Here is a 22,484-nt window from a genome sequence, read left to right on the forward strand (position 1 = left end):
GCCTTTCTTTCCTTCTCCAGGATCCCAAGGGTGACAGCCTGCTTTATGGATGGTGGCTTCTGAGCCCTCTTTTAAGGGCTGAGCTTTTGACCCGGGAGCTTTTCGCATGCTGTGATTACAGTAATGACCTTTTGTGAGGGTAGCTGTGGGTACCCACTGGAGCGTCTGAATAGGATTGTGGGTGTGCCGATCTGTGCTTGGCGTGGGCCTGGGCCTGTGTGGGTGTACCCTGGGTGTGGAGCTGCACATATGCAGAGCTGTGTAGCAGAGGACCCGAAGGGATGTCTGATACATGTTAGAGGCAGCACACACTTGCACTTGTGTTTGCCTGTGTGATCATGTTTGCTTACCAGCATATGTTTTGTGTATAGGTGTATGTGCATGCACACATGGAGACCAGTTTCATGCCCGTGTTTTAGCTTTTCCTCTGCTGCTGGCTGAGTTGGGGATGACTGGCTAGGACGAGCCTTCTGGGTGGCTGGACTAAAACAGCACCAAGGAGCTACAACAGCACCAACAGCACGTATGGGGCTAGTGTGGATCAGGAGGGCCGTACTGCACGTACATGGGCCTGGTGTCCACCTCTAGACACTGTCTATTGGCGAGAGGAAAATCCCTTCCTCAGAGATGATGAGCGAGTGCCTGGAGGAGCTGCGAGGTGCTGACTCAGTTCTGGCTTCCTTTGCTGTGCCCAATGGATTGTCTAGGAGGAGACGAAGGAGGCCACAGGCAGCAACAAGGCCACTGAGTCTGTATGAGGCCAAGAGCTGCTTGGGCGTGGCATTGGCCGTGGTTCCTGCTGGTGTGCTGGTCAGCTCAGTCCCACCAAGTCAGAGTCAGGGTTTAGATGGAGGGTCTGTGTCCGACGGGAATCACTAGGGCTAGAGTGAGCGTGTGCGGAGTCCTACGTGTTCATTCTCTGTCCCCAGGTGGCTGGAAGGAGGAAGGCAGGTGATGAGGCCTTTGTCCTGGCTACAGCGTAGGCGTTGGCCTCTATCTGGCTGCAGTTCCCTCATCCTCTCGGCACTGGCTCGCTCTGTTCTTTGGAAGATGCTACAGCCCCAAGGACCGGGAAGGCTGCTGTCCCTAAGGGCCCTTTTCTTCTGAGGGGACAGGCTACACAGGCTGGAGCTAGTGACAGAGCAGGAGATGAGAGCACAGTGGGAGCTGGGGGTATAGCGGGATCTGAGGGTGGAGCAGGAACTGGGGTGCACCAGGAATTAGGGACTATAGTAGAAACTGGGGGTGTAGCAGGAGTAGGATACAACACGGCTGGGGGCTCTAGTAGGAGCTGGAGGTGTAGCTGAGCCTGGGGGTACAACAGGAGATGAGAGTACAGAAGGAGCTGGGGGTGCAGCTACAAGCAGAGCTTGTATAATGGGTCTAGGGTGGGGCTCATGGGGCAGGGGGAAGCTCACTTTATCTCCTTGTGTCCCCGAAGATGCCCAAAAAGGGCTGCCGCCCTGCCTCGTTCTAAGTGCCAGCACCCTGGGTGGTAAGGCAGCCTCCTCCAGCCCAGGCTGTGCAGGGCGTGATGTGGGCCGTAGGCTTGCACGGCTCTTTCTTATAGTCCCACCTCCTAGAAGGTTGAGGCTGCCCCATCTGGTACCTCGGCTGCCTTTGGTACCCTCTCACTGGCTTTCTTCCCTGATGCGTTCCTGGTGCCCTCGCTTTTTGTCCCGAGTGCTGAGGAAGGCAGAGCCTGTCGGAGATGCGCCTAGCCAGCCCGAGTCGGCTCATTTATTTTTACCTTAACACTTACATAACACCTCTTCTTCTGCAAGGCATCATCTCAATACTGCACAAATCTCACTCCGCTGTCATTAGAACCGTGCAATGTGATTGTCTTATTCCCATTACAGGAAAAGAAACAAAGGCACAGAGGCTTCGAGACCTCCCCAGAACCACACCTGGAAGCTAAGCTCATCCCTGTGAAGCACAGGGCCGGGGCCCCACCGTCCTGCAGGGCTCTCAAAGTAGCATGTTTTCCCCCACTAAGCCTGAGGACAGAAACCCTGCAGTTGCTTTGCTGAAGTCGGATGCTGGGATCACGCCAGTCCTTGCTGATGTCCCCAAAGTGCTTCTTAGGGACGGGCTTTCACATGCCTGCTCTCTGCCCTCTTTCATCCTCTCTTGGCTTTGGCATTCTCAGAGCAGTGCTGGCGGGTGGTGAGAGCAGCTCTGCTTATTTTGGCTATCTCATGTCAAGTTACGCATAGGTATGCACCACAAAGAAACAGGTACATGCTAAGAAAGGCTATAGTTCTGACATTACTAGGAGATGACAGTCCCACAGAAAGCTCCCTGATCCTATGGCTCTCACAATCTTTCCGCTCCCCTTTCCACTATGTTTCCTTGACCCTTGCGTGCAGGAGTTAGTTTTTCTTTAAAAAAAAAAAAAGATTTATTTATTATGTACACAGTGCTCCGCCTGCATGTAACACCTGCACGCCAGAAGAGAACACTGGATCTCATTATAGATGGTTGTGAGCCATCATGTGCTTGCTGGGAATTGAACTCATGACCTTTGGGAAAGCATGCAGTGCTCTCAACCTCTGAGACATCTCTCCTGCCCGAGTTGGTTGTCTTGTAGAATTGTCTGTTGGGACTGGGCTTTGAAACTCTACCTTCTGATTGGTTGTAGTTTTCTGTAATGGTGTCAGTCTGTTAGAAGGAGATGTTTCCTAGGCAAAGGGTGAGAGCTACACTTATCCATGGAGACAAGGGCAAATATTTAGAGTGCAGTTAGGGGTTATGTTGATTTACAAAAGTGGTGGCTGTAGGTTCCCCTCTGAGATCTGTGACTTCACTAGCCCTATGTGGTTGGTTAGGTTTCCAACACTAAGCACGATTCCCTTCTTGTTGAATGAGTTTTAAGTCCAATAAGAGAGCTGCTGGTTTCCATCAAGGAGTGCTCACCACTGCACACTGAACCATGAGGGTCATCGTGCGGGTCGCAGGCATCGTCCCTGGGTAGGACTGACTGCTGGCTGCTTCCATTCTTTGGAAGCTGGCATGGCGCCTTCTAGAACCATGAGAGCTACCATTTGAAAGAGAGCAAGGAGAGCTATATGAGAGGGCTTGGAGGGAGAAAAAGAGAAAGCCCAAACTTTAGTGCCACTGACATCTGGGCTGAGTACCTCTCCTGTGTGTGGGGTGGTGATAAATCTGGACTTTGGCATCATCCTTAGTCCCCACCTACTTGAGGTTGTGACATCTGCCTCTCCCCCCCCCCACCGGCCCCCACCATGGTGAAACCAAAAATGTCCCAGTAAAGATGATGGTCTAGCAGGTTTTCAGGCCTGTGAAGGCGGCAGTATTAACTGTGACTTATGTTACTCTTGGGGACAGGTAGCCTCTCTGCACTGCACATTTTACTGTCTTGTTCCTAAGAGCCAGCCTTGGCTTATACAGCATTTCTTCCTCTGCTATGGCCACGGGGAGGCCTACATTGGGACCATGGAAGAGATGGGTGTATATGCTGGGTATTAGGTCCCTGTGGGCACCCTCCTGCCAATAGGCAACTAGACATGGGTAGGAAGGCCAGGCTGCTTTGCCATTTGTCCTAAGAGGAGGCTGTGATTCTCTCTAGACTGGGGGCTTTGTTGGCAGCTGCGGCAGAAGAGCCTGCGCTCAGGACTCTAAACAGAGAACTCTATTTCCCAGTTTTTGAGGTGGAAGCCAAGGAATAGATAGATATACAGGAGGATCTGCCTGTGGGCCTGCAAGCTCTCCTGTGGCCTCAGGTGACAGAGAGCAGGGAAGGTACCGAGGCCTTAGCTCTTCCCTTAGCCTTGGACGGTGCCTGGATCCCATCTTCACCATAGGCTTTTCCCTGGGGCCATCCATGCACATGCACCCTCAGTTTGGGGTAGGACATCAACAAATCAACACGGGAGACACAACAGATTGGATCTAGCCCTTGGACTGACTGCTTAAGGTCACCCTACTTGAAAGAGCTACAGAGTCCCCGGAGGCCACATTTTGTATAGGCATGGCCCTGCCTTAGTGCCACCTTGGCTCTGGCAATAGAGGATGGTGAACTTCCTGGATGCTGGGCTGTAGCCACAGCGTTCACAGGAAAAGGCGGAAGCTCCTGTTGAGCCTTCTCAGGTCATCCATCCACTGGCGGAGCACTTGCTAACTTTCTCTGAGGGTAAGAATCAGTTGGGGGAAGGAACTCCAAAGGCCTTTGGGGCTCTGCTCAGGGTTGGATAGCTCTATTCAAGCCTACCTATCAGTCAAGCAAGGCTCTCTAGTGAGCCTGAGATGGCTGCAGGCAGGGGGCAGCAGCAGATAGCCTGTGTGTGGGAAGGTGCTGACCACTCTGCCTGCAGGAGCATCTCTAGAGAACAAAGCTTCAGCCACCCACACCTTCCCAGGGTACACTCCAAGGGCCCAAGCCATGCAGTTCCTGGGCTGCCCTTCAGGGTTCTGTGGACCATGAGTGAGGCCATAAGGTCCCAAACCAAGCTCACTGCACAGGGAAGATGAGCATGTGGTAAGCAGATGAGGCTTGGTTTCATACTGACAAGGCTCTAGGGCTGGGAGAGTGCCGTGGAATGGGGACATCTGGTTTGAGAGCCTTCCTGAGCAGAGGCAATGTCCACCCAATACCAGGAACATGGACAACACTCTGGGCTGAGAGCACAGTCCATGCAACTGAGTGAGAGGCACCGAGGTGCTGAGGACAGTGTCTGAGGACAGAGGGAGTGGTGAGGCTGGTCATGCAGAGTGTGTTGGAAAGTACTTGGCACAAATGAGCCCTGAGGTTGCAGCATGGTCTGCCCCCACAGAGCAGCTGGTGTTGTGCTCTCGTTGAGACAAGGGGCTCTGTATTCTTCACCGTTTATCTGCAACAGGACACGGACAATCGCCACAGCTTCTTTACTTGCCTGGGGCGTGAGAAGGGGTGTCTAAGTGCTAGTTACAAAACTGTGGTTCAGAAATGAAGACGGAGGGCCTCGAGGACATACAGCCTCTACAGAGGAGGGCACCAAGAGCTTTTGGGCAGCCTGGAAAGCATGCCTTAAGGCCTCATCACATACCTGTAGGGCCAATGTCATTTACTGGCCATCTATTTGCATCGAACGTGTTATCAGTGTCTGAGGAGTACAAGTTCAGTTCCTCACGCAATTAGCCAGCTTGCCAGGGGCGAGGGCAGCTTGCTGAGAGAGCTCTGGTCCTTAAGCACAAGCCAGCAAGCAAACAAAATCCCTTATAAATTAAATTCCTATTGACTTCAACCAGTAAGTGTTCCTGTCAGATTTAAAAAAAAACAAAACAAAACAAAAGCAAAACCGGTGCTTTCATATCTGTCTGTTCCTCACTTCATCTCTCTCCATGATCCAGACCAACTCGGTTCTTCTTAATAGTGGAAAATTCCTCTGAGGGGGCCTTTCTGCCTGGGTAGGCACTTCCTGTTGTTCAAATTATAGGATTAAAACAACCACAGCTCTGCCCAGCCAGAGTGACTGAGAACCTGTCTCTTCTCATTTCCCCAAATTGAGTCTGTTTCCCGGCTGGCAGCATTTTCCCCTTCTGGTCCTTGGCAGCTGCTCTGTCTTCCTTGGAAGGACATCTCCATTGGAAGAGATCTCCATGCACGGTTGACTGTACTCACTGACCCTCAGAACGAGGGTGACCAAACTTCAGGGTGTGAATGCTTTTACACAACAGCCAGGTGTGCCGAAAGTATAAAGCTGGGCATCGTGATGGGTGTGGGCGGGTGGGGGTGCTTCGATGATGGTGACTGTCTCAGCCGTGGCTTCACTGGAGGCTACTGACAGACTGGCCAGGGCAGACTATGGAGGGCAATGCCATTTCCACTGGCATTCCCTGTGCTTCATATCTGTGAGACCAGAGTCCCAACTTCAGCTGGAAGGGGAAAGAATGGCAGGTTTCCATTCCTCTGACATGTATTGCTGTGTAGAGCTCTCTACAGAGGTGATGTGCTTGTGGGTCTCCATCATGAGTAGCCACAATAACCATGGCTTATAGACCTTTCACCTGGCGAGGCTCTGGGACAGTGGGTACAAAGATACAAGTTCAGGAAGGCCCAGGCAGAAAATATTTTCCTGGTAGCCTTTTGGATTTTATTGCTTGTTTCTTTCTTTCTTTCTTTCTTTTTTTACAGATGTATTTTTAATGTGTATTGGTGTTTTGCCTGCATTTATGTTTGTTTGAGGGTACCAGGTCCCCTGCAACTGAAGTTAGACCGTTGTGAGCTGCTGTGTGGTTTTGGGAATTGGACCCAGGTCCTCTGGGAGGAGAGCACCCAGTGTTCTTAGTGGGCAAGCTATCTCTTCAGCCCCCTTATTGCTTGTTTCTTGAGAAAGGTCCTTTCTAGCTGCGAGCTCCTGATATGCCTCCTTTCTTAGCCCCTGAGTGCTGGGATTACATGTGTAAGCCACTATGCCTGGCTAAACACACCAACTTTAAAAAATGTTCTAGAGATGGAACCCAGGACCTTATGCTTGCAAAGCAAGGTCTTTAATACAAAGCCTTGTCCCCGTCCGTTTGTTCTGTATAGGAAGGAATAAGGAGTACTTCAAGGACAAGCGGTATCGGCAAGAACTTCAAACTGCTCTTTGATACAGCAGGAGCCAATGTGATCCTGTATTTTGATGGTCCAACATCTCTGCCTGCTTCATGTAGCTCAGTAAATAGCAGAACGGTGTGTGTGTGTGTGTGTGTGTGTGTGTGTGTGTGTGTGTGTGTGTGTGTGTGTGTGTGTGTCTCCTAGACTTCCTGCCCCAGGAGCAGGAGAGAGGAACAGGCTGAGCAGGCAGGGCATGAAGGAGGTGCTGAAGGGACAGCGCCTGGCTAAAGGAAACTGGCGCTGGTGCCTGCAGCCTGGACCAGAGCTCTCTCCAGCTGGAGCTATCATGTACATCTGAATTTTTCCACCATCCCCCCCCCCCGCCCCACTTCTGGAATCTTGTTAATGCAGTCTTGGCAAAGATGGCCTGGGCCTGTACGCTTTCCCCATCTACTTTTAAATAAAATGAAATTCCTGTTGCTTGTCTAACTGGGTGTTCATGAGCCACTTTCCTGGGGTCTTGGGGAAGCCAGCCGCATCCTGGTAACAGAGCTGCTGACAGTGCATGGCGGCCCACAGGTATGCAAGGCATGGTATTAAAAAAAACCATAAATGATTAATGAGCCAGCTTGCTGGGAAGACATCCTAAGCAGAGGAAGCAGGGAGTTATAAGCCATGACAAAGGAGTCACTTTCTAGAACCTTCTGAAACGTGGCAATGCTGTTGGTACAAACAACATTGGTAGAGAACAGAGGTCTGGGGAATGCAGAGGTCTCTTACACCAAGCCTGCTCCCCTCTGAGCTTTCCTATTTTGTCTCTGTGTAGGGTGGGCTCATATTCTGCAACACCAGGAAGTTTGCGGAGCTAGCTAATGGCTCACAATGGCGTCAAGGATATGTCCCCATTCCCCTCCCCCACCCCCCACCCCCAGAAAAGAGAAGATGAGCAAGTTTGTCTTTGCTGATGCTATAGAAGTCTAGACAAACTTGAACCTTGCCCTCCTTTCAGCGCCTCCTCTTGGAACACATCATCTCCTTCCTTGGGAACTAGGGCCATTTGGCCCTCAGGGATCTGACTTTTTTTTTTTTTTTCCTCCCAAGACAGGATTTCTGTTTGGCCTAGGACTCTCTGTAGACTGACCAGGCTGTCCTCGAACTCACAAAGGTGTACCTGCCTCTGCCTCCAGAGTGCTGGTATTAAAGGCTTGTGCCACCACCACCTGGTTAGGGTTCTGCCTTTTAATCAGAGAAACTGCTGTCCCAGGACAATGGATAAGATGGGCCAGGTCCTTCCCAGTTGCCACCTATGAGCTGTAGTCACTTATCTAAGTTATTTTTAAAATACTATTTTAAAATTTGCTTGGTGCTAAGTGTATGGGTATGTTTTGCCTGCATATTTGTACGGGTACCACATTTGTAGCGTCCAAGGAGGCCACAAGAGGGCGTGAAGTCTTCTGGTACTGGAGTTAAGAGTTATTAACTGTCATGTGGGTGCTGTAAACCAAACCCAGGGCCTCTGGAAAAGCAGTCAGAGCTTTTAACTACTTAGCCATCTCTCCAGGCGGACTATAGGTTGTTTTTTAAACAGCGACTTGAATGGAAGATGACCCGGCGGTGATGGTAAAGCATGCCTGCTCAGGGAATGGGCAGTACTTTTCTCCTCTTGTACCTCAAGGCGTCCTCTGACTGGCCAGGCCAGGCTATGACCTCCTCCCTCGACCAGGTCCAGCTGGTTCAGTAAGCCTGGAGCCTGCAAGGATTCTGCTGTAGAACTGCTCTGGCTACCCTTGGAGAGTCTTACAATCGTCCCTGCTCACCCAGTGAAGAGATGGAGCCCCATGTCTGGTCCATGTGATGCTAAGAGCTCAGAGCCCAGCGGGCTGATCTTTGACTCAGATATTGACAATGGTCTGTATCCTCCTCTCCCAAAGCTGTCCACTTCCCCACCCCAGGTCAGCTCTGGTCTCACTTTGGGATCCCCAGCGAGCTGGAGCTGGGTCATAGAGCTTGCTTACATAGCTTTGCCCTTTTCAGAGGTGACAGCAGGGCTGGACTCTCTGTCAAGGATCACCAGGCTAGGAGAGTGGGAAGGGTTGCCCGGTGAGGGAGTACACCTGGACCGGCCATCCCTGCCTGCAGCTACAGTGGCGTCGTAGGGGTTAAGGCGGGCGGGGCGGGGCGGCGGGAGGAGCCCTCGCGGAAGCGGGCCAGCACCAAGGCGCGCGCGGAGCCGGGTGGCCGCAGCGTCCCCGCGCGCGGCCGGGCCAGGTAGGAGCGCAGAGCCGCAGCCGCCTTGGCCATGCGGCTACCGGACCGGAGGCCTGGGCTGGGGCCCGCGCCACCCCCTGCGCGCCGCCCCCGCTGAGCCCGCGCCCGACTGGGCGCCGCAGGCACCATGGTGCAGAAGTCGCGCAACGGCGGCGTGTACCCCGGCACCAGCGGGGAGAAGAAGCTCAAGGTGGGCTTCGTGGGGCTGGACCCCGGCGCGCCGGACTCCACTCGCGACGGCGCGCTGCTCATCGCCGGCTCCGAGGCTCCCAAGCGCGGAAGCGTTTTGAGCAAGCCGCGGGCGGGTGGCTCGGGAGCCGGGAAGCCTCCGAAGCGCAACGCCTTCTACCGCAAGCTGCAAAATTTCCTCTACAACGTGCTGGAGCGGCCCCGCGGCTGGGCGTTCATCTACCACGCCTACGTGTAAGTGGCCCGCGATGCGGTGCGCGGTGGGCCTGGCGAGACCCTAGCGGGGCCCCGGGTTGAATCCAGGCGCAGCTGCGGTGGACTGAGGGACCCTGGTGTGCATGTCCGCGCGCGCTCCTGGTTCGTGTCGTGGGCGTGAGGTTTGGGTCGTGGCACTGCAGTCTCTGGTTAAAGCAAAGGACAGAGATTGGAGTGACTTTGGTGATCATTCTGGAGTCAGAGACTGGTTTTTTTTTTGTGGGGGGGAGGGGGTCGTTTACGGCCGCCTGGCTGGGTTGTACCAGCCCTTCCCCCGCAGGACGGGATGTACTGGCGCCCCAGCCCCCCTCAGCCGGAGAGGCCCCTCCCCACAGCCCGCAGCGCGGAACAAAGGGCCGGCTAGGAGGGAGGGAGGCTCTGCTCTAGGTCTGAACTCATTCGCCCCGCTGCACCCCCGTGGGGTCTCCCCGACAACCAAGTAGGGGTGGTGAAGAGGCTGGCCTCTTCTCAGCCATCCTCCTAACCTCTTGCTACCCATCTGAGCTTCCGGGTTGGAGAAATGGGGAGGGGACCTAACACATCACCTCAGCCCTAGGCTAAGGGCAGCTGCCTGGATCCATCTCGGGAGGCCCACTCTCCTTGTTCCTTACACTCCAAGCAGCACATTTGCACCTGCCAATGGTCTCTGTACATTCTGAGCTTTAGATCCTTGAGCGGAGACCAGCAGTAGGGACCGCTGTTGATCCCCAGCATTGCCAGCTTTGGGCCTGGAACGGTCTGCCCCGTCCCCAAGTCTGGGGCTCCTCCTGGGGGCAGAGCTAGCAAAGGTCGAACCCTGTGTTCATGTACACACACGGTGTGTGTGTGTGTGTGTGTGTGTGTGTGTGTGTGTGTGTGTGTGCTCGCGCGTTGGTATGCATAACCTCCCAGTGCAAGGACGCTGGCTCTCCTATTTCAGTAGAACCAGGGACAGAGGAGGAGCACTGAGACTCGGCCATTTTGTATGAGAAGCATTTGGGTTGGGAGTGAGACCCATGTTCTGGAAAAGTCTCTATCGAGGTGCCCATTTGTCCTGGCCTTGGCCCGTGAGTGGGCTAGTTCTGCATGTGATGTGGGTAGGTTTGCGGGTAAGGGGAGGTCCGTAGAGGGAAATTCCTGGCTGCCTGCAGAATGATTTCCTGGGGGTAACCACAACCTGAGAAGAGAGCTGAGGGGGATCCTGCGGAAAGTCTTAAATTCCCGAGGCAATGGCTGGCCAAGCGGAGCATCCTGTGGTGTCAGCCCCCACCCCCGCCAGAGAGGTGAATCTGTTTTCCCCCTGCCCAGGGTCCTGTGTTTCTCTTTACTCGAAGGAAGAGCCTATGTGTCCCTAATGGTCCTTCTCCTGTAGCCACCTCCTCCTTGGCTGTTTTGGGGGGCCCAAAGGTTTCCACTATGGCTGGCTATAGCTATCCAGCGAGGTCCCGGCCCTAGGTGACTCCTACGACACAAGACAGGATGGGATCCTGTGTCCATAGAGCTGGGTGTGGACACCCAGACTGGCAGCATTATCTAGGATTTATGTGGGGGTCTTTAGCCTCTATGGGACCATGACTTGTCAGGCGCTCTTTTCTGCTGCCTGCATCCAGTTTCCTAAAAGTAGCAGCATCCAAAGCCCTTGCTTTATAGGGCCTGTGTCCGCTCCCCACCTACGTGTCCTTAAGTCAGCCCCAGTCCATCAGAGAGCAATCCGTGCCCCTGAAGTGGCCATCGTACTTTATCCTGCTGCGGATCTCTTGTTTTCTTTACTTTGTGCCTGGGGCTTGCAGGGAGGAGATCAGAGTCGCTTGTTGCTAACTCAGGGCCAGATAAAAGCATCTAGTCTCAGAACCTCTGATAGCCTTATTTTTTCATCAGGAAGGTGGTAACAGCCACCTTTGGCTTTGTGAAGACCAACTGGTGTTTTCTAGGATGCCTCTTCATTCCGTTGTGAAAGCTGACACACCTCTGACTGCCTTTCTTGCTCAGGACCCATGCCCCCAGTGTCCAGGCACGGCATCCTCCACGTTGACCCTTACATGAGATTCCTGAGGAGGTGGCCAACCCTTGTGTGGACTGCTGGTTTCCATGGAGTGGGCCATGCTGAGTATTAGGCACTGTTTGGTTTGTTCACTAGTTAGCAAGGAAGATGCAGCCCCTCCTGGGGCTAAGCATCTCGATGGGAACAGGGCCAAGGCTCATCAAAGCAGTGCTGGGTTTTCCTGGGCCACTTTCCTTCTGCCTTAGGCCATGGAAGCCTTGTCTGTGAGAGGTCCAGTTGTACCGCCCCCTTTGTCAGTCCTGCTGGATCTCTGTGGTCAGCCACTGCCCAGAGTCGGGAGGGAAGCAGCCACTCCTGGCTTGGACCTTGGTAGGCAAGGTCAATCAGACTCACTGGCCACGGGCCTCTACAGTTTGCCTTTTACAAAGTGATGCCATTATGGACTATTTGTGAGAGATGTTTTCAAAAACAGCTCTGCATTCAGCCTGGGGGTCACCCAGGCAAAGTCATTGTGAACCAACTGCCCAGCTCCCCCAAAAGGTGAGCCACAGCAAAGACAAATCTGAGTGGAGATGGGAGCATTATGGGGGTCCTTAGAGGTGTCATATTCATCTTTTGTACTTAAGAGAGCTGAGTGGGACATAGGGGGAAAGTCCCTGTGTTATGATACCCCTACTGCATGCTAGCCTTACTGCCTGCTGGCCAGAGAAGCAAGATGGGGGAAACTGAGGCTGAAAAGGTTTTCCTGTGCAAGCTGAGAGGTGGTCTGCCTTAGATCTGAGATCTGAGAGGTAGACAAGTAGATCTTTCCAACATCCATGCCAGTGGACAGGTAAGAAATAAATGGCATTTGAAATAACTGAACGGGAAACCCAGCCATGGGCGTTTGTACTGCTGGTTCTGAGCTTACCCATGGCCCAGCTGTTTGGCCTGATCACCAAGACCCTCTGTCCCCAGAGTCCAGGTATCCCTGTAAGGGAGTTAGGAGCCCCTGGAGCCATTGCCATAGGCTGTCCAGCCAGGTGTCACCTCCCATATCACAGAAAAAGCAGAGTCTAGGATCAAGGCCGTGTTCAGGGTCTCCTTCCACAGTAGAATGGTACCTGGGCTGCCTTGTGGCATCGTCTCACTCCCCCTACCTGCTTTTAGCTCTGACGCTGGTAAGGGCCTTGGAAGTTGGAGTGGGCAGATCATTTGAGGAATAGGCACAGGCCTGGTCCTTGTCTGAGGCAGACAGGAGAGATAGTCAGTTGGAGTACCAAGGTCTGGCCTCTGAGTGTCTTCCAATGGGCAAAACCACACAGGCTTTTGTACATCCTCATGATCTTGGCTAGTTCAGTGCACCCCAGGTGAGGTGTTCTGATCCCTGTTAAAGAGAAAAACATGGCTGGTGTGGTCCTCAGCACCTTACAGCGTGGACAGTGACCCTGCTACTCACTGTAAGGTTGAATCTCGGGAAATGGGCAAGCCCCTAGGACCAAGGGTGTGATGTGTGGCACTTGGAAAAGAACTCTGGTCACGGAATCATGGTGTGTGCTCAGCCTCGTTCAAGTAGCAGGTCTTCCTGCAGCCTCATTGATGGAGATTCAGAGACTCTTATGGAAATTTCCCCAAAGATGGAAATACCTCAGAGAGTTGTGGTTTCCAAGGAAACCAGTGCTTCTTATGGAGCCTGGGCTGGTCCACCTTGCTAGGTCTGCTCAGTTTCTAACCCTCACTCATAACTTAAATGACACTAAGGAGACAGGATGGTTACAGTCCCTGTGCCCTGGCCATGTGTAGAGTAAATCTTTAAACACCCTTGCATCGGTAAAGAAAAACGAATTAGCAACTAGGCAGGGGGCTGTCTGGGTAGTGTAGCAGAGAAGTCTCATTTTTATGGACAGCAGCATGAGTGAGATATGTAAAGCCATTTATATAGACACTCAGAAGGACACACAGCATGCCACCAGCCTGGAGAACATTGACAACCCCCTGTTAGTGAGAAAACAGGGCTGGTGTGGTCTTAGCACCTCCTAGTGTGAACAGTGACCTCGCTACTCACTGTAAAGTTGAGTTAGGGAAATGGGCAAATCTGTAGGACCCAGGGCCCTTTGGAGAACTTTGTGGGGTGTGCTAACAGCTGGATTCGAGTGTATGAGTCCTGAGTTGACATGTAAAAGGATGTGGCATGTGCTGTGTGCCATCTGTGTGTCCTTGTAGTTGGACGGAAGGGCTGGTCCTGGCCCCGTTCCTGGTCATATCCTTTAAAGGCTGAAGTGACATTAGTGGGTGCCATTTTGAGAGGAGAGTAAGCTCTGAGCTGGCAACTGCTGCCCCTTGGTAAGTCAAAGTTGATGAGGAAAAAAAATGCTTATTTTTAAGGCTCTTGGCACGTGCCCTATTTCTTATTATTTATTGCAAATAGTGCTGAGCCAGGCGTGGTGGCGCACGCCTTTAATCCCAGCACTCGGGAGGCAGAGCCAGGCGGATCGCTGTGAGTTCGAGGCCAGCCTGGTCTACAGAGTGAGTTCCAGGACAGCCAAGGCTACACAGAGAGGCCCTGTCTCGAAAAACTAAACCAACCAAACAAAAACCAAATGGTTCTGAGTGAAGCAGACCACCTTGCCGTGTAACCACCTACGCGGCCTCCACCCACCAAGTATGAGCCTTGTTGCGATTGCTGCTGGAGGCAGGGTTGACAGGGGACTCTTGTTACCTCTCAGGGGTGAACGGAGGCAAGGTTTTGAGACAGAGGTCACTGGGTGGCCCTTCTACCATGAACTAGCTCCGGATTCTTGACTCCAGTTTCCTTGTCCACAATATGTGAGTTTATGTTTCGGGGTGGGTGTGGATTTAGGTCACTAGACACAAAGACTTGTAAGTGCTGATGTTCCCTGGCTGCCTGAGGTTTTTCAGAGTGAGACCTTATCCAGTGTGGTGCAGAAGCCCAGGTGTAGACAGTGACTCTCGGCCTCCCATTTATCAGCCAACCCTTCGGCAAACCCTTGGGACACAGTCTGCACCTTATTCTCGGCAAGATGATTTGGGCCACTGCTTAACAGCAGTCGTGGGTTTAGGTTTAGATGTGAGTGTCCTGGTGCTTGTCCTGTGGGCCAGGTCCAGGAGTATCAGCCATTTTCCTAGAACAGTGTTGTTTATGTGTTGGTTAAAAGTTTGAAGATTTCTTCCTCTGTGGAAAAGAGCGGCACGTGTCACAGCACCCTAAGTTGGGCATTAAGGAGAGGCGTGACTCTGGATATAAAAACACAGTGCGTGAAGATTCTGCTATTAGGTCTCTCAGACTGCAGAGGACTGCTGCATAAGGCCCGTGGACACCCGCCTTCTACCCAGATGTGGATGAGTTGGCTTGGCTGAGGCCCCTTCACAGTGAGCACTGTCCTTTGTGTGTGGACACCTGCCAAGCGTGGCCCTTTCCGTTTCATGGGCTGGAGCTGGGCTTTGCTTTCAGACAACAGTTTGCTGACAGCACCAGGAGCCTCTTCAAACAGCGTCTCACTCACGGTGACGCACCAGGCACCAAGCCGTCGTCTGGAGGAGGAAACCTGGTAACATCTGTCCAACTGCCTAACAACAGCAGAAGCAGTTTATCTGATTTGAGATGAAATACTGGGGGGGGGGGGGGGGATGTTGAGTTGACCTGTGACTGTCCCAAAGGTCAGTTTGGCAGTGACTCATGGTTGCCATGTGCCTGCCCAGCCTCTACAGCCAGGCATCTTACTGGAGCCTCTCTGTACCAAGTGAACTTGGATTTCTGCTCTCTCTCTCTCTCTCTCTCTCTCTCTCTCTCTCTCTCTCTCTCTCCCTCCCTCCCTCCCTCCCTCCCTTCCTCCCTCCCTCTCTCCCTCCTTCCTTCCTTCTTTCTTTCTTTCTTTCTTTTTTTTTTTGGTTCTTCAAGACAGAGTTTCTCTGTGTAGCCTTGGCTGTTCCGAAAGTCACTCTTTAGACCAGGCTGACCTTGAACTCACAAAGATCCTCTTGCCTCTGCCTCCAGCATGCGCCACCACTGCCTGGGAGATTTCTGCTTTCTTGCTGCCTTATTTGCCAGCCTCAGGATCCCAGGTGTTTCCTATGAGCAGTGTGCAGGTGCTGAACTCCTATGTCCCTGCTCCCAGCCCGGGGTCTGGAGAGCAGCCGTCGAGTGTGGAGATCACCGCTCTGTTCAGAACTAATGCCTTGTTCAGGACCCGGAGCAACAAGAGTCCTCCTGGGATTCTGCATGCTGTATCTTATTCTCTGTGTGTAGGTCTATGTGTGCATGAGCATGTGTGTAGAGGCCAAAGGTCAACCTCAGTGCGGAGACAAGGTCTTGCTAAGACTTGGGTTTCGCTGATAAGGTTGTCTCTGTCTCCCCAGCGCTGGGATAACAAGCGTGTACACCATGTCTTGGCTGTTTAAACACAAGTACTGGGGCTCAAACTCAGGTCCTCGTGCTTGTGCGTCCAGGACTTTGCCAACCCAGCCATCTTCCTAGCCTCATCCTCACTCTCTTAATCTTTCCGGGCGCCACCCGAGGCAAGGAGCCTAGTGGGTGAGGCTGAGTGATATTCTAGAAGGGCTTGCTGAGAAGGATGTGGGCTCTTGAGCTGTCATGCACTCCTGCTAAGCAGGTGGTCTTTGCTGTGGGAGTGGAGACCCACCCTGGTCATCCCTGACCCTCTTCAGTTGGCGGAAGGGAGTGGCTGCTGTGGCCATCAGGGCCTTTGAGGAAGAGGTCAGGGCTCTCGGACAGCGGCTTCTCTGCATGGAGGTTGTAGGATGTGTTCCACACCGCCCCCCTGGTTGTCTTTGGGCTTTGCAGGCTCTGCAGCTGGAACTAAATTAGGTCTTCAGTCTCTTTTCTTTTCTTTCTTTCTTTCTTTTATGTTTTTTTTTTTTTTTTTTGATATCAGGAATCACTTTGTGAATGCCCAGTAGGACAGTTATTCTAGAATGTTCTGGTGGGAGTTGCTTGAAAGCTGTCTGCATAGATTCCTTGATGACCTCATGGGTGTCAGCCGTCTCCAAGGTATCACATGGGGTGCCACTCCCTCCCTGCTCCTGGTTCTACCTGGCCTCAGTGGTGGGGACCTTGTAAGGCTGGCGCTACTTTTCTGCTCTGACTTGGGGAAGACACTGGTTGGTGAATATGAGGCAAGGTCCAACTTCTTCACGGGCCACAGTTTTGATAAACAAGATAAAGATGGAAAAAATTACAAAAGCCATTCAGAAGAGACCATGTTGATGGGTAATGCAGTTGAGTGTGCGTGGTTCTGAGCTGGATGGAGTGGTGCTGTGCGATGCCTGCAGGAGGGACATTAAGGGAGCACCAGCATCAGGATGCTCCCTTGATTTTATATTTGGTTATTTTTTTTTTGAACGTTGCATACATAGATGCAGTGTATCACGGCCATATCCACGTCTATTCGCCTTGCTCCTTTCCCCAACTATCTTCTCTACTTTGTGTCTTTTTTAAAATTTTTGTTTTTTTAATTTTCAGGATTTATTTTTACTTTATTTTGTGAAAAGGTCTTACACTGTAACCCTGTCTTGCCTCGAACTTGATATGTGGACCAGGCTAGCCTCAAACTCACAGAACTCTTCCTGCCTTTACCTTGCCAATGCTGGGCTTAATGGCACACACCACCACAGTTGGATATCATCATCATCATCATCATAATCATCATCATCATCATCATTAAATTATTGTTTTTTGAGACAGGTTTTCTCTGTGTAACAGCCTTGGCTGTTGGCTGTCCTGGACTCACTTTGTAGACCAGGCTGGCCTTGAACTCACAGCGATCCGCCTGCTTCTGCCTCCCAGAGTGCTGAGATTAAAGGTGTAAGCCACCACGCCCTGCGGGTATTTTGTTTTTTATAATCTACTGAATCCAATCAGTATTGCCTTTAGCACACGAATGTGGCCACCTTCCAGAGAAAAGTGATGCTCCATCCTTCAGCAGCTGTCAACTGCCAATAGGTCCTCAGCTGTGGGTGGGGCCTCGGGAGCCCTCCTCCTGCTGTGTGGTGACTATTAACTGGCTTGATCTTGTGCAGGACATTTTGCACCATTCCTGTCCATCTCCTAGCTCTGGCTTTGACATTCTTTAGTTTTCCTTGAGCGTGTGAGTGTGTGTGTGTGTGTGTGTGTGTGTGTGTGTGTGTGCGCGCGCGAGCGTGCACAACATTCACACGAAACACACATAGAGAAGATGTTCCAATGGAAAAACCCGGGGATGTATGAGGTGATTTGCAGTGCAGTGATTCCCCGGGCTGGCCTTCTCTCCAGTCAGCTGTGTCTTCCAGGTTCTTCTGGAGAGATTATTTATGCTCGTTCCCAGGGTGCACTGTAGGCCACCATGGAATTTGTAATGGCCTTATGCTTGCCACATGCACCTTGCCAGTTCTGACATTTTCCTGCGCTGAGTGTGGGGGAAGTGTCCAGGCCCCACGTCCAGGCCCACTGCCTGAGCACATGCTAACATGTGTGAAGAAGGGCTCCTTGTTGATGGAAACAAAGGGCTTATCTGAGACTTCACCACTGCTAACGTTGCTGCCGTGAGGGTCCTAGATGCCTTAACACACACATCCGGGCTGTGGGAGATACTGGAAAAGGGCTTTATGGCTAATGTTTTCACCCAAAACAGTATTTTGTACATATATTGGTGCTTGAGAGGAAGGCTTGCTACTCTTGGGGAGGAGGTAGGAGTTCCTGCAACTGGGAAGGAGCGGGAGGAGAAGGCGAGTTTGGCTCTGTGGTGCTGACCATGGTCCTGGATGCACAGTCGTATTTCCTTGTGGACGAAAAGCTCCGTGGTGTTATTGCTGCTCCTGCCTTGCCTCTAAATGAGGCTTGGGTCATAACTGTTAGCCTTGGGAGGGATGAGAGCCCGGGGAGTCATTTCTAGGGGCTCCAGGGAGCATAGGACAAAGACACAGGGAGGTTTCCTTCTTCCTGGGTCAGCATGAGAGAACCGTCTCCACGGCGGGCGCACTGTGACACCTTGTTGAATTAGCCAAGTGCTGAATCCTAGCACGCAGAAGGGAACTGCGTGGGCAGACAGCTCTGGAGGCTCCGGCATGACCAGCTTGCTCTGTCTCTCACAGAAACACTTGGTTATGGATATTATTTCTTTTTTATTATATGCCCAATGCAAGACATCAGGGAAATGCTGGAGAGCAAGAGGTGTGCTTGTGCCGCCTGATTTCCACATCTCTGCTTTTCTGTAAGTTTCTAGCACGAAATGAGACTTGGGGTCTGATTTCTATCCTGTGTTCATAGCGCACTGGGACTTCCTTATGGGTCAGCTGTTCTGTCATGCGTCTTCTCCTATGGGCTATTGTCACTCCGTAAGATAGCGTCTCAGTCAATATCCTGTATGCCTGTATGTCTACACATACCTCTGATCACAGGTATGTCTTGTTCAGATGTGCCGTTTCTGCAGGCCATATTTCTGATTGTGGCCCCTTGCTCTGCTCATTTGTATTATTAGGAAAGCTGGGGAGGCGCACAGAGGTGGCCTAGGACAGGCTCATATCAGGACAAGGCCTTGTTGGAGGGTGAGCTCTCTGTCATTGGAGCTGTGCTCGTCGTGTCTGGGAGAGAGCATTTAATAATCACCAGGAACCAACGCTGCAAGCTCTGGGGCTAAGCCCGGGAAGGAGCACGGCTTCGGCAGGGCCAGGAGCATGGCTGCCCATCAAACTTGGGGTAGTGGATGGGGAGGCCTGTGAGTTACCCTGTCAGGAGAGCCATTGTTAAGGTACCCTGGCCATCTGATGGGCCACCTGAGCCATGAGAGAAAATGAAGATCTACAGTCGGGGGTGGGGGATGGAGGAGAAGCTCCACGGAGATCTTTCAGCCAAGCAGTTATGGGAAAGTGTTCTGTTGACAAGGGCTCCTCTATGCTACATGTAGCCTCAGAGCTGCAAGGTGGGGCCTACAAGGGGAGGAGCCCAGGTTAAGTCCACAAGGATCTGTGTTGGGGGTTGTGTGTCAGGGAATAGCAGATACAGGGAGGAGTGCCTGGCCATGGGGTGGAGGGGACAGGTATGGACCATGAACAGCATTACTTCGATAGTGGAAGGGGCAACACCCAGTCCACAGTTGTTGAACCCTTCCGTGAGCTGGAAACACCATACCTACACTCAAGCTTTCCCAGAGAGACTGGGTTGCTCTTGCCCCAGCGGCCTCAGAAAACACCTTTCAGCTTTATCTCCATTTTCACCAAGGTGGCTCCATGGAGCCCGGTGCTCATGGGCTGGAGACTCTCTGGGTGCTGTGTACGCAGGCTGTCCTGCAGAGAAACCCCCAAGGCATAGAGGAAGTGTTGCTTGGAACACACAGCTAATAGGACTCTAAACTAAGATGAGATTCCCCGCAGCATAACCCTAACCACTTGTGGGTGAATAAGTCAGCGGTCGTTTGTATAAGTACCACGTGGCCGCTGGTGCTCTGTGGCATCAAGGACACTCATGCTGACAGGCACTTCCCCACAGTGCTCCTTTCCAGCTCCTGGTGCTCACTGATATCATCCTGCCTGTCATCAGTTCGTTTTTGACATTTCCTACAAGTGGGATCATGGTATTTCCTGTGGGTGTGTGTATGTGATTTCCTCCGGGTGCCCAGGCCGTAGGGTGGAGGAGCCTTATTTCTTCCTGTGGGTCTCTGGGGGGGGGGGTCCTCCTGTCTGCTTGATGGATATGTGGGTTATATCTGTATGGTTGTTAGTCTATGCAAGCCCAGCTACCTTAAGGCGGGTGCTAATTTCTGTGATGCACACATAATTTTTCTAGGGAACACACCTTTGGGTTTGCCTCGCTGATTTCATTTCTCAGCCACTCTGCAAACAGCATGGAGAAGCTCCCAAGTGATGCTGGAACTGGCACAAGCAAGCGTTCTGGAGCTGGGTCCAGTTTGGTTAAGGCAGGCTTCCACTGGTCAGGACATATGGCCTGCATCCAGGTGTGGGGATGGCCTGGGCATTGGAGAAGGCAGAGGGCGGAGGGCAGAGTGGATGATACTGTGTCCTTAGTGAAGGTGAGCATGTCTGAGGAAGGGAAGTCTGAAAAAGAGATGTCCCCGGGCTGTGTGAGTAGAAGGAGACCTAGGTGGCCAAGGGAGTGTGCAAAGGGCCTGAAGAATGGGGGTTGTCGTGGTGAGGCTGAGAAAAAGCAGGAGAGGAGCAGGGGAAAGTGTTGGGTGAAGGAGGTATGGCCAGGCTCTTAGGGCCCTGGGGCCAGCATAGAGCTGTGAGCAGGGCTGATGCACAAATTGTCTGCCATGTGCACCGCAGCTCTCTGGCTGCTCCTGGAATTGAGGATGGGGCCGGTTTCTTGTGGTCTCAGTGGGATGCATGGCTGGCTGGAATGGGGACACTGAAGGGAAGGGCCCGAGATAAGTTCCTGGGGCGTACGTAGTAGAGGATTCTGGGTTGGAGGCTGTGAGCCTGAATGCAGGGCTGCCTGCCTTCTTGGATGATTCTACAGGCAGGGATGCAGTGTAGACTTGGAATGACCTGGGACAGCCCTACCTGGTACATGCTGGGCTCTGTCCAGCCCCTATGATGACTAATGGGAGTAAATTAACCTCATGGAACTTCAGTCTCTAGGGAGCTCATGTAGGAGGTGCCAGGCCATGAGGTGGTTGCCTCGGAAGGCTCTCCCTGTGCTGAGCTGGCGGGTTCCTGCCCAGCTGAGCCCTCCATGGTCTCAGCTTGGGCATCTGTGCCTGTAGCAGATACCTACCCTTTCTGGGGCGGCCCCATGGTGTCTATATCAGCTACTGGGCTTGAGGGGGGGGGGGTGTCCTGTGCGTCTTGGACTTCTGATGGAGCAAATAGCTAGAGAGAGTTGTGCAGGTCAGGTAGAGCGGAAGGCCTCTGTAAACACTTTCCATCCTTGAGATAATCGTCGTTGACCATCCCGTAGCCACTGGTCAGTGTGGGGGAGGGGGAGTCCCTTGAAAACACCTCCTGACCTTGAGGTTCAGAGATGAGGACAAGATGGGAAGTAGCTGATGCCATCCATTGTGGAGGCCTCAAATGCTGAGTCAGCAGCCTAGCCTCAGAGAACCCGGGGCTTCCTGGGCTATGGTTTGTCGGGGTCTGAAGCATTTTCTGAGCATCCGGTGTGGGCGGGGGCCTTGTTGTCTCCCCTGGACCACTTTGTCTCACCTCCCCCAGGACTTTATGCACTTACAGGTGATGCTGGGTTAGGTAGAGGGGCTCCAGTGTGACAACCAGGCCAATACTGCCCCCACGGTAGGGTAGCATGAGGGTGGAACTCTTTCCAGCAGAGAGCCCTTTACAACGGAGTAGTGTGGCCTCTGTCCTGTCTAGGCCCAGGGGACGAACAACTGTGTGTGATTTTTATTAGAAGCAGCCATCAGCTGCCCAGCTCTGCTTCACTCCTGACATTGGAGGAGGCAGTGGGTCCTGGCAGCAGAGCAGTTTATTAGGGGGAGAAATTAGATTCCAGGTTACAGCGCTGGCTGCGCCTAATGGACGAGGCGGCAGGAGGTCCTTGGGGAGTCACGTGCGTGCGATCTTGACCAGAGGGGATTTGTGTGGCCTCACTGCAGTTGCCCTGGTCTGGCCTTACACTACTCCAGCCCCTAAGCTGGAAAGGCCCAATGTTATGGGACTGGGGATTATTCTGGTAGGGTAGGTTTCTGCTGGGGGACACTGTGTGGACCCGCAATCCTTCCTGTGGACAGGATTCCGTACTAGGTACTTTTTGCCTGCTCTAGCTGGATCCCATAAGGGCCATGCAAACGGCCTTGGAGTCCCCTCTTTTCCCATTTGTGAGTGGGGCAAGAGCAGTTGCCGCCTTTAGGGTCCTCACACCTGACAGGAAGTAGGCAAGTAGGGACTTTGGGCCCACGGAACCAGAGTTTGGTAGCCTAAGGGCTGTGAACAGGGCTGGGCATCTGTGATAGCCTGTCTTCCTTCACTGCCCAGGTGTTACGTTCTTTTAGTTACTAAAGCCTGGCCTCCTCCAGTCAGCCTTTGGGTCAGGAGCCAGGCTGGAGTGTGTTCCCAGGGTCCGACATTGAGACAGCCAGCGTGTGAGGCAGGATTGGGAGGGGCTGGAGGCACCTTTGTTATGTTTTTCTTTTTTCTTTTTTTTTCCCAGAAGAGAAAGATTCCCTTTTATGAGACTGAGAGGGCGGGGGAGGGGGGAGGAGAGGAGTGTCTCCCTGGCATCCCTGGGATGCACGCACACCCAAACGTGTGCCCTGTCTCTCAACATGTGCTAGCATCAGTGGT

General features: G+C 52.7%; 1 protein-coding gene across 13 annotated transcripts in view; it reads left to right on the forward strand.

Moving 5' to 3' along the window:
* The first annotated feature begins 8,786 nt into the window (after window positions 1-8,786).
* KCNQ2 (potassium voltage-gated channel subfamily Q member 2) overlaps window positions 8,787-22,484 on the forward strand; it is a 59,490-nt gene continuing 45,792 nt past the window's right edge. For 12 of the 13 annotated variants that reach the window (XM_084775003.1, XM_084775014.1, XM_084775008.1 and 9 more), the window contains exon 1: window positions 8,787-9,232. In XM_084775003.1, the coding sequence (XP_084631129.1) occupies window positions 8,937-9,232 (296 nt within the window). In that variant the 5' untranslated portion in view covers window positions 8,787-8,936. The remainder of the gene's footprint in view (window positions 9,233-22,484) is intronic. The other variant, XM_084775004.1, reaches the window with a different exon arrangement.

This window comes from Acomys minous (assembly GCF_964271855.1).
Source record: "Acomys minous genome assembly, chromosome: 3".
Classification (NCBI taxonomy): Eukaryota; Metazoa; Chordata; class Mammalia; order Rodentia; family Muridae; genus Acomys; species Acomys minous.